This window comes from Carassius auratus, chromosome 6, assembly GCF_003368295.1.
Source record: "Carassius auratus strain Wakin chromosome 6, ASM336829v1, whole genome shotgun sequence".
Classification (NCBI taxonomy): domain Eukaryota; kingdom Metazoa; phylum Chordata; class Actinopteri; order Cypriniformes; family Cyprinidae; genus Carassius; species Carassius auratus.
In genome coordinates, this window is record NC_039248.1 from 25,394,323 (window position 1) to 25,411,675 (window position 17,353).

Sequence of the window (17,353 nt, forward strand, 5' to 3'; positions counted from 1 at the left end):
ATCTATTGTTTTGCCTTGTTTGTTTTTTTTTATTACTGTACTGTTATTTTATAATCAAAAGCACTATGTTCTGGAAAAGCAAGTAGATGATGATTGTATCTGCATCACAAGCCCAAAATATAAAATCTTATAATAATAAGCATAACGTGAGCAATTGTTGCTTCATTTTTATAGCTGATTTATACAAATTAATTAATAGCAATTATGGTAAAATTGGATTATGTGTGTATTTGTGTTTATAGGGATATTTTTGCTTTTTAAATATGCTTGCTATCCCATAAACTTGATAAATTAATAATTAAGGTTTTAATGTTATACTATAGGTTTATCAGTGGTTGGTTCTTAAACTGCCCCTTACATTTGATTGATGTTTTTTATCCGAAGTGGCTTACAATGTATTTAAGATATGTGCTTAATCAAATCCATATACTGTATATAATATAATATCACAAACTGTATTTCATACTGTGAAGATAGATATTAAAGTGTGTATCTACATTGCAATGTAAGCCACTTTGGAAAAAAGTGAAAGGCAGTGATAAAAAAAAAAAAGATAGAAGTGATTGTGCACTTACATATGTTTTTTATCTTTTAAGGCCTGCATAATGAATTCAACAGGAAGCCAATTATTCTTCATCAGAGACACGTTTACCATGGCCTTCATGAAGAACTTCATTGTAGTCCTGGTGTGGCTCCTCCTCAGCTACATCAATGGCAGCGTAGTGGCCACCTTCTTCAGACACCAGATCTTTTATGAAGACCCTCGCTATATACTTTTCATACACATGGTGATTAATGACGCAGTGCAGCTCACTGTAACCATCGCTCTGTTTGTGGTCAGCTACATCTTGTACACTATCAGTGTAGGAGTGTGTTGTTTCTTTATCCTGGTGGCTGTGTTCACCACCCGCAGCACGCCTGTCAACCTGGCCGGCATGGCGATCGAGCGTTATATCGCGATCTGCTATCCTCTGCGTCATGCACAGATCTGCACCGTGCGCCGCGCGTACATTCTCATAGCGGCAATTTGGTTAGTATCCGTGCTTCCTGACATCACTGACCTTTTCGTGACTTTAGCCACAGAGCCTCTGAGTTTCTTCCAAACTAATGTTTTCTGTCTCAGGCAGAATGTGTTCAAAGACCCTGTGCTGCTGTACAAACGCCAGGCGTTCGACGGCATTTATTTCTCGCTGGTGTTCCTTACGCTGCTGTGCACGTATCTGCGGGTCGTGTTTGCGGCCCGCGCGCTCTCCACTGAGAGAACTTCCGCCAATCGCGCGACCAACACTATCATGCTACATGGGGTTCAGTTGCTGATGTGCCTGCTGTCCTATGTGTCCCCCAGTGTGGAGGGCATATTGAACATCATCTTCCCGGGACGCATCCTGGAAATCCGTTTCGCCAACTATCTAATTGTCTATATTTTGCCACGCTTTTTGAGTCCAATCATATACGGAGTGCGGGATAAAAAGTTCCGCAAGTATCTGAGGATGTATTTTGTGTGTGGTCTCAATAGAATAGACACGAGAGTAGAGAGTAAAGTTGAAGAAGATTAAAAGGATCTGAAACAATATTCCTAATATTATAATGTGCCAAGTGTTTGGAAACCTAGTCTGGTCTGTAAAAGTGTGCTTCTGAAAATGTGTCTGATCTGTAAAAAAGTGTGCTTCTGAAAATGTTTAGACAACCCCACCTTTGGTTTACAAATGTTTAGTTTTGAATCATTATTCACGTTTTGTTTACTGCAGATGTGCAGAATTTTTTTTACACCTAATGAGTTTAAATAAATCCTAGCTTTTTAAAGTGTTACGTACAGACCACCATTGATTTGAGAGTATGGAGTTGTGCTATAATCATCTATCTATCTATCTATCTATCTATCTATCTATCTATCTATCTATCTATCTATCTATCTATCTATCTATCTATCTATCTATCATCAGTTGGTTAGTACACTAAAAAAGGGAAAAATATAAATTAACTGGTTTTATTCAAGTCAGAAATATTATTAACTGAATCACTGTATCGAGATAAACGCCAATTTATACGAACAAAATATTATGGTTTTAATAAGATGGAAATAGCTGTTTTTAGGATAAAGCTTTTTACAGCGTAATTAAGCAATGTTTTATGGCTTTAAATACAATATATATATATATATATATATATATATATATATATATATATATATATATATATATATATATATATATATAAACTTTACTTACTTTAAATCAATAAATCCAATAATCCAATATTTTAAATTTGCAGAATTATTTTAAAACAATAAACATTATTTAAAAAACTATATTTGTGTGTGTGTGTGTGTGTGTGTAATCACATTCCAAAGTCACAGCTGTTATATTTAGAGTGATAAACTGTTTATTAATTAATCAAAACAATGCATTTCTTGTATTTTGTGAGACCTGTGTTTGCCGGCTCATAAGTGAGTGTGTGAAAGTCTCCTAAACATATATTTATATTTGAGTAAACTGTGGAACAGATAATGGCAAATTGTTTTAAATGAGAAGATTAAAAGTGTAAGTGAAGTGACTTGTGGCCCATCTTCAACTGGTCCAAAATGCTGGGGGAACTTGGGGGTTCATTGCCTTGCTCGATGGTCTCTCTTCAGCCGTGGTATTGAGGGTGGAAGAGAGCGCTGGTTATTCACACCACCCACCTACAATCCTTGCAGGATCTGAGACTTGATCCCGCAATCTTCGTGTTAAAACATCAGATCTCCAACCATTGGGCCACAACTCTACCTTAATTGTTTTTTGATTAATCATTAAAATTAATACTGCAAAGCACATCACCATTCAATAAATAAGTGAAATCAATAAATAAGTGAAAAAAAATTATTGCCCCCCCCCCCCCCCGCACTTCTTACATTCTGGGCTGGAGCATGCTAACTTCATTATGAATGAACGAATGAATGAATAAGGCACTAAATATAGTGCTATATTGTGTTCTGCTGTACACTTAAAGCTCTTTACATCCACCACCATTATGCAGCATCCACTTGTTAACTTTGTGATTTATTATTTTGAGTCATTTGGGACACCGTAACACATTGCCCATTCACAATATATTGCTTAACATATCATCTATCACTTTTGCCACCCAGACATTTTCACGCAATCGTGCTGCACTTTTCCAGTTCTGCGCTCAGGAACAGTGAACGCTCACACTACATGCATACCTTGCCTTAGCCCAACTAAACCGTGCTCTGGCCCACCTCTTCCGAGCTGAAAACTTGGAAAACAGCAATCGTGGGGAGAGCAGAATATCTCAGGTTACTTATTTAAACATGGTTCCCTGAGCAGGGAACGACACACTGCGTCCTCTAGGGGTCACTATGAGAAATTCATTTTCATTACCCGTGTCTGAAACATGCATCAAAAAAACTTGGCCGGCGACAACCCATGACATCACTACCGGTGCGACTATATTATAAATAGGAACTGGGAGAACATGTCATCCACTTCTTCATGAAGCTTGCGTCTCAAACATGGTAGGACGCTAGAGGATGCAGTGTCTCGTTCCCTACTCAGGGAACCATGGTTACATAAGTAATCTGAGACATTCCCTTTCAAGGGAACTTTGAACTGCATCCTATAGGGGTCGTTATGTGGATGGTACACCCACGCCACCATGCTAAAGTGAGTGCAGGCCAGAAACATGGCGAGCATTAAGTACCAACTCTACAATTTCCATGGGAGTTGTCCCTGGGATGATAGATGGCTGTCTGTGACATTATCTTTTATGACCAAAGGACTAGGTTACATACACAAACTTACCAGTTAGGACCAGTCTACTGGGTCATATATATATGTGTGTGTTTGTGTGTGTGTGTGTGTGTGAGAGAGAGTGTGTGTCTGTGTGTATTTGCATCACTTTAAACACTCTCTATTGATCCCACCACCTTATGCACCACTACAGTCAACTACTTTTTGATTGTTACCTTCATCAAGTATGAAAACAATGCCAAAAATTGGATATGAATCAGAAGTATCAGATTGCTTCCATGCTTAAAAAAAAGATGGATAAAAACAGGTGTATGCACTTTTCCTTGTAGCAGAGCTGGAATACTGGTGGCATTTGGAAATCTAAGCCATTATTGTCGTCAGCCATTTTCAAGCAAAGGATTTGGAGGTTGACTTGAGCTTTTCTTGTGTTAATTACAATGATTATGAGGCATTTACGAGGCAAAGATCTGAAACCATTCAGTTGCTCACAATTTCAATAATTGATTTGCAATTTATAGATTTCACATCTAGAAGAAAGATGTATGCACTATTTTTCTGCATACATTTGTTTATCTGAATCACTATATGACCATTTGAGAAATGATCTTTTTAGACATTTAGCCAATTAAAATTAAAGGTGACTCTGCCGCCCCCTTGAGCTCTGAGGTTTGTTAGCAGCACAGCAAAACAGAGGTGCATTTTTACTTGAAGTATATTCATGCTTTCGCCTGCATTTGTATATTTAAAATATTATTTAATAATTTAAGAAGAGGAGGCACCATGGCATTGTACATTGTTTTCCTGCTTTATGCCCATCTCAATATTACCAGCCTATGATCAAACTTGGAGGGCCCTCTCTCTCTCTTCCCCTATCTCTATCTCCCTCCCAAATCTCTTTTTTCTCCCTTGTTGTCTCCTCTTGCTCATATGAAGTATTTAAACCTGTCCATTTTTACATCTGCAGGCAATCAATCGACTACTAAGTTGAGAAGGTGAGCACTCAAAGGTTTTTGTAATGCTTTATTTTTTTAATTCATTTGTTGATAATAACTTCTCACTCTTACATACTCTGTGTATCTGTTTTATTTTAAGCTCAGCTGACACAGATGGAAAATATTCATCGTTCTGCTTGATGGACTTCAGAAAGTTGTGGACATCATTTAGAAGGAAAACAAAAACAACAAAAATACAAGGAGTCACAGAACTTTATACCGGTGCAAAAGGGCAATGAATTCTACAATGTCTGACTACACCGCAGCAGAGAGATATGCAGAAGCTTTTGCAAAGAATTTCACCATTGTTCTTCTTGGGATCATAGTAACCTGCGTTAACGGAATGTTTGTTTTCACATTCTTTAAGAGTTCTCTTTTCTACAATGATCCAAGATATATATTGTATATTCACATGGTTATCAATGATATGCTCTTAGTTTTTTTCAGTGTAAGTCTAAGTGTGATGGCTTATGCATGGCCAAAGGTTCCTCTCCCGTTCTGTGTTTCACTTCTAATCATATCCTCAACTACACACAAGAACACTCCTCTGACTTTGGCCGGTATGGCCGTTGAGCGATATATTTCCATCTGCAAACCTCTGCATCACCATCAGATCTGCACAGTGCGCAGGACATACATCCTCATCTCTCTGATTTGGGGTGTTGGAGTTTTACCTGGACTCGCTGACCTGATTCTCTTTTCAGTTGTTCGCCCTTTGTCTGTTTTTACAACAAGTAGTCTCTGTAGTACAACTAATGTGTATAGCACACCTTATCATGAAGAACAGAGCAAAATTACACATGGGATTTATACATCTGTTGTGTGGGTAATTCTTGTATTCACGTATTATCAAGTGCTGATTGCGGCCAGAAGGGCTTCCTCTGATAAATCCTCAGCAAAAAAGGCCCAAAGCACAATCCTGTTACACGGAGCACAGCTTCTGCTGTCCATGTTGTCCAATATCACTCCTGTTATAGACAAAATTTATAGCCAACTTGTACCTACGTTACGGTCAAAAATCACCTTTTTAAATTATCTTCTTACAAACTTGTTACCACGACTACTTAGCCCCCTTATTTACGGTGTTCGAGATAAATATTTTTTTAAATATTTGAAAGGACTTCTTTCATGTAGATTAATAAATATAAAAGTTGATTCAATCAAGCAGTGAGCTAAAATTTATCATCAAATAAACATTATTAGTAATTACTGTTTAAACTGAATACAGAAATTATTTTTTATTAGTGCTTTCCTTTCATTAATTCCTTGCAGATACTTTCATTATTTCCTTACTTACTATATAACAAGATTAGGTGGGAAAGGGCTTCCATGGTTTGGAAATCAAAAGATATTATAGAGATAGTTTATTGTGTGAGCTCTGCAGAGTTTACATTTGCAACTCAGTTTTATGTTTCAGGCTGAAGTTTTTCTGTCTTTTGTAACATTTAATACCATAATAAAAATGTCTAAAAATATTAATAATTTAATATATACTGTGTTTTTGTATCCACAATGTATACATATGTATTAGCAGTACCTTAATAGTATGATTTAATGCACAATTTGTATACAATAATAGGTGTTGCCAAGATTGTGGCCATTTTACACACGCACACACACACACACACACACACACACACACAAAGTGTAATAGTCAAAATATTAACTTGTCAAAGTTTGAAAAACAGTTGATAATAGGAAAATAATATGTTATCCCTTTACATTAATGCTTCTTACTTACCCTAGGACTTGTGTTTTGCAGCCTTTAATATAGTGTACATTGTTTCAGGTGAACTAAGATGAAGTGGGGGCTCAAGGCTAAATTAAAATTTAGGCCCTTCTAAAAGATTATTTTGTTACCCAGATATATATTTATACAACATACAAAACAAACAAAGCGCTTATTCTTTAACAAATTATCAAACTTCATATTTATGGCAGAAGATACAATACTGTACAATATAATCTTGAAGATACACAGTACAATCTTTATATTTACAGTTACGGATTGTCACCTTCAAAATGTTGCTCATGAGCCTTAGCTGCAGCAGTCAGTACTCCATATGCAAAGACCTTCGTATGTAGCATTTAGCTGAAATTAGTGCCAGTGTGACAGCCTCTCTTGGTGCATTGTTGACCTGAGGTATGTTTTTATCAGCTTTACTAATTTAATGTAGAACAGCTAAATAAATAATGTCAACTAAGTAAATGTAATTATATTTACAGGTGCTGGTCATATAATTAGAATATCATCAAAAGTTGATTTCACTGATTCCATTCAAAAAGTTAAACTTTTATATTATATTGATTCATTACACACAGACTTATATATTTCAAATGTTTATTTCTTTTAATTTTGATGTTTATAACTGACAACTAAGGAAAATCCCATATTCAGTATCTCAGAAAATTTGAATATTGTGGAAAGGTTCGATATTTAAGACACCTGGTGCCACACTCTAATCAGCAAATTAACTCAAAACACCTGCAAAGCCTTTAAATGGTCTCTCAGTCTAGTTCTGTAGGCTACACGATCATGGGGAAGACTGCTGAATTGACAGTTGTCCAAAAGACGACCGTTGATACCTTGCACAATTTGGGCAAGATAGAAAAGGTCATTGCAAAAGATGCTGGCTGTTCACTCCCCAGAGGGCTGCACCCTTCTTCCCTGAGGTCCATGAGGAGCTCACAAAGCCGTGGTGCTCCCCATACTCCGCCTGCCTCAGAACATCTGCATGCCCTCACTGCAGTTGACGGCGCAGGGCAGAAGGGCTATGAGAAGATCCCTCCAGTGGACGAAGCTGTGGCTGCACACATGTGCCCACCTTCTGCCAATGGATGTAAGTCTAAGGTGAAGTGGGGCACAGCCTGGCCACATTTAAAGAGTTGTGCAGCGATACGGACCTTGCCCTGCGCGCTACTAAGGCCACCGCCCAGGCTATCGGGCGTTCGATGGCTAGCTTGGTGGTATTGGAATGCCACCTCTGGCTGAATCTGGCAGAAATAAAGGAAGCGGATAAAACCATTTTCCTCAACTCGCCTGTCTCCCCTGCTGGTCTTTTCAGACCAGCTGTGGATGGGTTCCCTGAGCACTTCACCGCTGCAGAAAAGTCATCCCAGGCTATGCAACACTTTTTGCCCAAGAGCTCATCTTCATCTGCCTTGAGTCGCCCCAAGCCAGTGTCGACTCCGCAACTACGCACTCTGCTAAGCGCAACCCACTTCCGAAGCACTACGGGCCCCGGCCATAGAAAAGAGACTGAAAAAGAGCCATATAAGTGATCTCCCCTGTGATCAAGGTGAGCCAGGCATGCAGTGCAACCCTGGCCCCTTGGATGAACCCCAACTGGTACAAGTAGGGAGCAGTGGTGGGGATAGTTGGCTGGTAGAAAGTCATCTTCACAGATGCTTCCAAGACGGGCTGTGGAGCCCTGTGTGAAGGCAATCCAACCTTTGGCATCTGGACGAGTGCAGAAACCAAGCTCCATATCAACCACCTGGAAATGCTGGTTGTATGTCAAGCTCTCTAACACTTTCTTATAACTCCTGGCAGAGAACCACATCCAAGTCCAGGCAGACAACATGACAGTGGTGTCCTTCATAAATCCTCATGTCGGGCTCTCCTCGAATTTCCTATTTACTCTAGTGAAAAGTGCCCTAGAGTGCAGGGCATTATGAACACAGGGGCGGACATATTGTCAAGGATGCTCTGGCCCAGGCTCCTCCTTTATACTTTCCCCCAATCACTCTGATCCCCCAGGTCATCAGACGAATCAGGCAGGATGCCCACAAAGTCCTCCTGGTAGCCCCTCTGTGAAGGTGCCTAGCGGAGCCATGGCGGATCCCCTCTCTCAAGCAAACGAGCTGTGGGCTCTCTATATATGGCCTCTCGACAGGAGTCAATAGACCTCCCAAAGAGCATCATGAATACCATATTACAGGATAGAGCTCCATCTACAAGGTGCCCCTATAGCCTTAAATGGTCGGTTTTCACCACCTGGTGCACAGTCCAGGGCTAATACATTCACTTGTGACATATCTCAGATATTGTCCTTCCTCCAAGACTTAATGGATGGGGGACGTACTACCTCTACCCTTAAAGTCTATGTTACGGCTATCACAGCCTATCATGCTCCTCTAGCCGGGCAGGCTGGTGGTAAGAACAACTTGGTTGTTCATTTTCTAAAGGGGTCCAGATGGCTTAACCCTCCTCCCCCCTTCACAATGCCCATATGAGACCTATCCATGGTTCTTAGGGGCCTCAAAGAGCCACCCTTTGAACTGCTTCAGACTGCCAACTAAATTGCTCTGCTAGTGCACTAGCATCGGTTAAGCAAGTAGGAGACTTTAAGGTGCACTGAGAGTGCCCTTCTTGTCATGAATTCGGGCCTGGCGACTACAAGGTCATCCTGAAACTAAAGCACGGGTATATCCCAAACGGTTCTCTCCACTCCGTACGGAGACCAGATTGTTGTTCTCTCCACACTTCCGCCTTCTCAGGATGATCAGGAGTGAAACTTTCTCTGCCCTGTCAGGGACTTAAGAGCCTACATTGACCGTTCTGCCTCATTTCGACAGTGAGAACAGCTCTTTGTGTGCTTCGGAGGCTGCACCAAAGGTCTTTCTGTCTCAAAGCCTAGGCTATCCAGATGGATAGTGGATGCGATAGCTCTCGCCTACTCATCCTCTGGGCTCTAATGCCCAATAGGAGTTAGAGCACACTCAACAAGGAGCATGGCCTCCTCATGGGCATGGTCTAGTGGGCCATGCCATCCACATTTGTCAGGTTCTACAACCTGGATATTCCTGCGTTACAAATGCAGGTACTGTCAGCATAAGCCCACTGTCATGGTCGTTTTTGCTTGTTGTCCTGCCTAGGACCTCAACTGTGTCTGGGTCCTTAGTGTTAGCTTAAGTCCCTTACACGTTCTCAGGCTCCTTGTAGCATCTTAGCCTAAACAGCTTACAACGCAGTATGAGTATAGTATTGAAAGGGAACATACTTGTTTACTAATGTAACCTTGGTACCCTTAGATACGGAACGAGTACTGCGTACTTTGCCATGCCATATGCAAGGACACCTTATGTTGTCACTTCAGTCTAATTAAATCAGTTTGCCTGATTTAATTGAGTTTTTCTCACCAGCTGCCCCTCCAGGATTTGATGATGTTTTGACCATCTGTGCACTCTTCACATGTCCGGCTTGTCAGTTTCGTGGAGCTTGTGAACGTCTTGTCTCATCACAGTACTGACTTTTCTCATTGATTCCGATTATCTGGCCCTCAATTGGCTGAGAACTTATTGCAGTTATTTTTATTTATTTATTTATTATTTTTTGATTTATGCTTTCTCTATTTATTTATATACTTTACAGTTTGACTTGACAACCTGTAATTCATCTTGTCAATCAAATAATTAACAACGAAAACATGTGTTTGTCATATTATAATTCTTAAGTCAATCTTAATTCCATCATGTACCGATGTCATGTTTTTTCTTTTCCTCCTCTTGCCTTTTTTCACTTTGAAAACGTCCAGTTTAAAGCTGCGGTAGGGAACTTTTGACGCTCTAGCGGTTAATAAACAGAACTGCTTGCGTCTTGCGGAAGAACATCGTAGCTGGAACTACTTCTCTCTGTTTATGTCTATGAAGAATCACAAAGGTACTGGGTTACTCCACCGCGGTCCCCCCGAAACAATCTAAAATAGTCAGAATATAAACACTTATTATAGGTGATTCAGGACAGGCTGAAAACACGGTTTGGAAAATGGATTCATGGTGTACTCGCTAATTATATACATTTTTCTACATTTTGAACACAAACAAAGTTACGGACCGCAGCTCTGATTGGTTGATTTCTTACCGGGAGCGGACCGTAACTGCAAATGGAAATAGGACCACTGGGAGGAGCCAGAGGAGCTTGATTTTTTTCACAGATTATTTGTCTCATATTCTACTGTCAGGACATATTGACAGGTTTAACAAATATGTAAAAAATATATATTTACAAAAGTTACCTACTGCAGCTTTAATGTAAGAGGGAACCCCTTAGGGGGGACGCAGATATATTGCTCCATGTTATTAATAATGACATTTCAGCTGTCGGGGGCCCCCTCAAAGTGTGGGGCCCTTGGCAATTAATTGCCTGCCTTGCCAGCCCTATTGCTATGCCTCTGAGTCTTACTTAGAAAGCTGATGTAATAATTTTTTATTTGGGTTTTTACTTAATATATGATATTATAATATATATAATATATGAAAAGATAGTGTCCACTGTTAACTTGTACTGTTGAGACATTACAAAATAAAAATGAGTAACAAAATAATGGGGGGAAAGCAGAAAGTCTATAAAGTATATAATGGTTAAGTCTATATTTTTGGACAGTAATGTTGATCCATGATCAACAAAAGCTATTGATCCAGGAATATGTCTTACCTGGCAAAATCATGGTTACCATATAGTATCCATGTCAAATTCCAAATCAATTGTTAATTTCCACATATGTATTTGGTTAAGTAGCTGTAGCATGTGTTCAAAAAAAAAAAAAAAAAAAAAAACTTACTCACTCGCTCACTCACTCACTCACTCACTCACTCACTCACTCACTCACTCACTCACTCACTCTCTTTCCCTCCCTCGTTCTCTTTTCAAATGTGTATATAAACTGCTCAATTTACTTCTGGAGCTAAACTGACTAGGAAATTGCCTAATAAGGTGATTTTTATACATTTAGATTTAAGTCATAATAACTTGTGTTGCCAGGTGACACATGAAAAAATCTTTGGGATATCAACTTCATGTTTTTTGGACTTTGGACTGTCATTGATATTTTACAACTGCAAAAGGACATTGAGCTCTACAATGATTCAAAATAGCACCCAAGACAGATATATGGAAGGTGTTATCATAAGTTTCATCTTTGTTCTTTTTGGGATCATAATTAATTCCATCAATGGAGTGCTTGTGTTTACATTCATTAGGAGTTCAGTTTTCTACAGTGATCCAAGATATATTTTATATATTCACTTGGTTATTAATGATTCGCTCATGGTTTTTTTCAGTGTAACTCTTTCTGTAATGAGTTATGCATGGCCGAGGGTTCCTTTCCCATTCTGTGTCACCCTGCTAATAGTAGCTGCAACTACTTATAACAACACTCCTCTGACTTTGGCTGGTATGGCTGTTGAGCGTTACATTGCCATCTGCAAACCATTGCATCACCATCAGATCTGCACAGTGCGCAGGACATACATCCTCATCTCTCTGATTTGGTGTGTCAGTGTTTTACCTGGATTGATTGACTTGATTATCATAGTAATTTTTCGTACTTTATCTGTCTTTAATACAAACACCTTTTGTAGTTCAACAAGTGTGTATAACACACCCTACAGTGAAGAACTGAGCAAAGTAAAGAATAGTCTGTACTTATCTGTTGTGTGGGTAATCCTTGTATTCACATATTGCCAAGTGCTGATTGCGGCCAGAAGGGCCTCCGCTGATAAATCCTCAGCAAAAAAGGCCCAAAGCACAATCCTGTTACATGGAGCACAGCTTCTGCTCTGTATGTTGTCCTACATTACTGGTATCATAGACAAGATTTTTGCTCAACTTTCACTAGATGATTTGAAAAAAGTGACCATTCCTAATTACTTTATAACAAACTTATTACCACGACTGCTTACCCCGCTGATTTATGGTGTTCGAGATAAACTTTTTTATAATCAAATGAAAAGACTTTTTGCATGTAAATTACTTATTGTAAAGGTCAATTCAACCAAACAGTGAGAAAAAAAGGCTTCTAATCTTGCTGATAATGTATTTTTATTTATTTTATTAATTTTTTTACTCTCTGCTAAAAACCAATCTAACTTTAGTAAGTTAGACATCTTTGGTAATGCTTACATATTTATTGTGAAATCATAAAGTATAATTTGTTTTTTAAAAAGAATGTATGGCATAATATAATATAGCATATATATATATATATATATATATATATATATATATATATATATATATATATATATATATATATATTAAATTTAGCAAATTCTTAATGCAAGTGTATTGCTCTTCGATGATAAATGATTTGAAACACTTAATGCAAATATGCAAACTTGAGGTTATGGCATAATTCCTAAAGCTTGACTGCTAGAGTATGGTGCTAGAAATGTCATCACAGATAATAACAAATGTAAATCTTGAATGCACTGTAATTTACTTTGCATAAAAGTGTATGTCAAGTGAATGCATATACAGTAAATAAAAAGACAGCATGCAGGCCTTTCACAAATGGACAAAATTCAGATGAGCATATAAACTACTGATTTATGCCTTGAATAAAAACATTTTTCATTTTGTTTTTATATTCCTCATAGCATATGCTTATTAACATGCTAAATGTTTCTCCTTTTAACTTCAATATCAGATTAAATAAAAGGAAAAATCTTAAGGATAAAAATCACATGTATTTCAGCTTGATAAAGCTGATCAGCCATCAAGATATTTGGAAGTAAAGCAACTATAGACAACAACTACATTCAAAAGTCATTCTTCCCAAAAAACAAAACAAAGAATTTCACATCAGTGCACAAGCACAATGAACTATTCTGTGCAACTCTATACTCTACAAGAAAGATATCCAGATTATTTTGCAAAACAAGTTAACCTTAATTTCTCTTGCGGTCATACTTGTCTCCATCAATGGAGTGTTTGTATACATATTCTTTAGGAGTTCAATTTTCTACAATGATCCAATATATATATTATATATTTGGTTACCGATGATCAATGAATGTTTATCTATAAATCTTTTTGTGATTAGTTTTGCATGGCCAAATGTACTGTTCCTGTTCTGTGCCACCCTGCTATTAGTAGCTGCAACTGCTCATAAGAACACTCCTCTGACTTTGGCCGGTATGGATTCAAACTGGATGGATGTATAAGTAAGTTTTAGGAGTTTTGCAGAAATGTAGAGACACATATTTCCAATGAGCCTATGTGACACTAATTGTCAGGGAACACAAATACTAATAAATGCAACCCTGGGAAATTTTGCCTCTATGTATTTTTTTGCTAAATCTAATTTTTGAAATGACCAGTGGTGACATTAAAACACAGACAACATTTATTATTTTTTTCACACAAACTGTGATTATGGGGGCAGATTTGATAATTAAAAACTTTGATCACAGTGAGATTTGTAAACAAATACATTGACAATTTTATCTCACTAACAGCTGACTAACAACAATGGATTTTCTGACGAAGTAAACGTATTTGGTAACACTTGGTAAACTGCGATTGCGACATGTATCGTAAGTTGCGTGAATCATTAACTATAATAAATAAGACTTTAAAAGCAAGATAAAATGGCATAGTTTTAGAAAATGTGTGTGTCTGCTAATGTTAATGTTAACAATAACCTTTTTAACTCCACTCACCAGACATTTCAACCAGCAAGGGTTTAAAATGAACACCTGCCAACCCAATAAATGCAGGTGATAGTGTCACGATGTCTGGTCTGTGTTTTCCCGGATGTCCACTAGTGGTCTCACTTCCCCATAGGCACCTCATCTCAGGCACTACAATTCCCACAAGGCCTTGTCCCTTCATCACAGTAATTGCACGCCTGTTAATTGCACTCAGGTCCCTTCACTTTCATAGGCATTATCCTGCTAATTTAAACCGGTCTGTTTCTGTTTGTGTTAAGGAGTCTTTATTCTCCGTCACCCAGTTTCCTTGCGTTCCTTGTGTGCTTGTTTCCTGTTTCCTGTTTGTTTGTTTTTGGACTGATGTTTGATTATGGCCCCTGCTTGTTTTGATTCTGATTTTGAATTACCCAATAAAACTCATACTGCTCTTGGATCTCTCGTCTCCTGTGTTCCAGTCATTACAGAAGGACTCCATCATGTCTATATCCAGTGGTGTGGGACTTCGTATCCATTCCCCAGCCAGTATGGAGGAGCGAAGGGCGAGATTCCTCAAATTAACCACCCTCCGTCAAGAGGGGAATGAGGTGGGTGGTTTGGCACGAGTATTCTGGACCCTGGCCGTAGGAATGGGATACAATGATGCAGCAACATCAGTCTCAGTGGGATACCCCAGCCACACCTGTCTCTCCAGGTGGGATGGCCGACTCTAGACCGGGGTCTACAGACAGGAAGACCGCCAGCCCAGCACCACTGCACAATATGGCAGCCGGTCCAGTGCCTCTGCACAAGATGACAGCCACTGTTAACCCTTCAGAGTCAAGTCAGGTTCCCGTTGACCCTCCAGAGTCGAATCAGATTCAAAGTCACCAGTATTCTTCATGGGCAAAGTCAAGTCACCAGTGTTCTTCATGGGCAAAGTCAAGTCACCAGTGTTCTTCATGGGCAAAGTCTATTCACCAGTGTTCTTCATGGGCAAAGGCAAGTCACAGACTATCTTCATGGGCAAAGGCAAGTCACCGTTGATCTTCATGAGCAGAGTCAGGTCACCAATGATCTTCATGAGCAGAGTCAAGTCACCATTGATCTTCCTGAATCCAGTCAAAACACCACGGATCTACCAGAGTCTCTCCATGTCTCTGCTGAACAACCATAGTCTCTCCACGTCTCCGCTAAACTACCAGAGCCTCTCCACGTCTCCGCTGAACTACCAGAGCCTCTCCACGTCTTCGCTGAACTACCAGAGCTTCTCCACATCTCCGCTTAACTACCAGAGCCTCTCCACGTCTTCGCTGAACTACCAGAGCCTCTCCACGTCTTCGCTGAACTACCAGAGCCTCTCCACGTCTCCGCTGAACTACCAGAGCCTCTCCACGTCTTCGCTGAACTACCAGAGCCTCTCCACGTCTCCGCTGAACTACCAGAGCCTCTCCACGTCTTCGCTGAACTACCAGAGCTTCTCCACATCTCCGCTTAACTACCAGAGCCTCTCCATGTCTCCGCTGAACTACCAGAGCCTCTCCACGTCTCCGCTGAACTACCAGAGCCTCTTCTCATCTCTGCGAAACTACCGGAGCCTCTCCTCGTCTCAGCCAAACTCTCTGAGTGCTCGACTTATCCAGTCGTGGCCACGGAGGCCACCTTTAACCTGTTCATGTTCTCTTTTTCAGACTTGCTTAACCAGACTTGCTCTCCTGTGTCATCGATCCCACTGTGGTGGTCTTCTGCGCCGCTCTGGTGGGCTCCGGTCTCGACCGCATGGCTGTGGTGGTCTTCTGCGCCGCTCTGGTGGGCTTCAGTCTCGACCACACTACGGTGGTCTTCTGCGCCCGCCCTAGTGGGCTTCGGTCTCGACCACCTGGCTGTGGTGGTCTTCTGCGCCGCTCTGTTGGGCTTCTGTCTCAATCGCATGGTTGTGGTGGTCTTCTGCACTGCCCTGGTGGGTTTCTGTCTCGACCCCATGGCTCCAGTTCCACCTTGCTCCACCCTGGATTCCTGCTCTGTTGGCTTGGCCCTGGGCCCCTGAATGCAGCAAGTGTATGTGAGCTTATATTCCGCCGGTTCATTTGTAGCCTATGCATCTAACATCCGAACCACGCAGCTGATTTTGTCATTCAAAAAGAGTTGTTATAGTCTCCTTTTTTCAGTGAAAAAAAAATGTAGTTGACAAAAAATGATGATAAGAATTATTTGTCAACGAAATTAATGCTGGTGAACTAGTGTTGCACAATGAACAAGAAGCACCATGTCTGCTTACACTACTCAGCATCTGTCAGTGTTGTCCATCTACAACTCTGGAGGCTGTTCAAAATCCTGCTGCACCACTCTTTGTCCATTAAATTAGCTCTTTGTGCATAAAGAAGATCTGTAAAGTTGCAAAGACTAAAGTCTCAAATCCAAAGATATATTCTTTATAAAAGTTAAGACTTGTCCACACCGTCCTAAAACACCTTGTTTAAACATGCCACCACATGTCTATGTCACTGTGTGGGAAGATTTGCAGAACTTTTATTCTGTAGTATTGTTGTTGCTGCCAGAGTCATGTTGTTGAGACACTGTGTGTTTCATTGTGAAAGTTAAACTATTTTGTTTAGCCTTCCAAAAGGGGTAGATACCAGGTAGATATAACCTGTAATTACATCCCCACTGGATGCCTCGTTTTTAATTTGTTTTAGTAATGTTGTATTGTCACGATGTTGCACACAGCATCACAGTTTGTTAAGGGGCGTAACATTTCTGTCACATGCTTGAGGTATTCAGCTAATCACAAAACACTGGATAGCCGACCAGTCAGCATACGCCTCACTTTTCAGAATGATGAGCTTTGTAAAAAAAAAAAAAAAAACACGTTTCAAAAAGGCGGGGCATAGAGGAGCAACAATAATGTATACAGTATGTGGAAAAATATATATATTTTTTTTTAACCTCTAACGCATATAACGCATAAACACATTGCATTACACCAAATACACAACATAATGTTCTTTTTAGAAATGTTTAGATATGACCCCTTTAAAACAAAACTAATGTAAATTAGGTCAATTTCAGAGAGCCTGTACTCTCTCTTTCCCTCCCTCCGTCCCTCATGCTCTTTTTTTCTGCCCCCTCCTTTACATCTCAAATGAGCATATAAAATACTCAGTTGTACCAAAACATTTACTAATCAAATTGAAAAGGTAA

General features: G+C 39.7%; 3 protein-coding genes across 3 annotated transcripts; all 3 read left to right on the forward strand.

The window, feature by feature from the left end:
- The first annotated feature begins 414 nt into the window (after positions 1-414).
- On the forward strand, positions 415-1,556 carry or90a1 (odorant receptor, family 90, subfamily A, member 1). The gene has a single exon (XM_026255908.1). The coding sequence runs from the start codon at positions 606-608 to the stop codon at positions 1,554-1,556; it is 951 nt and encodes a 316-aa protein (XP_026111693.1). The 5' UTR covers positions 415-605.
- Positions 1,557-4,967: 3,411 nt separating this feature from the next.
- LOC113088798 (odorant receptor 131-2-like) lies at positions 4,968-5,912 on the forward strand. The gene has a single exon (XM_026255843.1). The coding sequence runs from the start codon at positions 4,977-4,979 to the stop codon at positions 5,910-5,912; it is 936 nt and encodes a 311-aa protein (XP_026111628.1). The 5' UTR covers positions 4,968-4,976.
- A 2,897-nt stretch (positions 5,913-8,809) lies between these two features.
- LOC113089013 (odorant receptor 131-2-like) lies at positions 8,810-12,527 on the forward strand. The gene is made up of 3 exons (XM_026255917.1): positions 8,810-8,897; positions 9,887-9,986; positions 11,588-12,527. The coding sequence occupies exons 1-3, from the start codon at positions 8,810-8,812 to the stop codon at positions 12,525-12,527; spliced, it is 1,128 nt and encodes a 375-aa protein (XP_026111702.1).
- Positions 12,528-17,353: the final 4,826 nt, after the last annotated feature.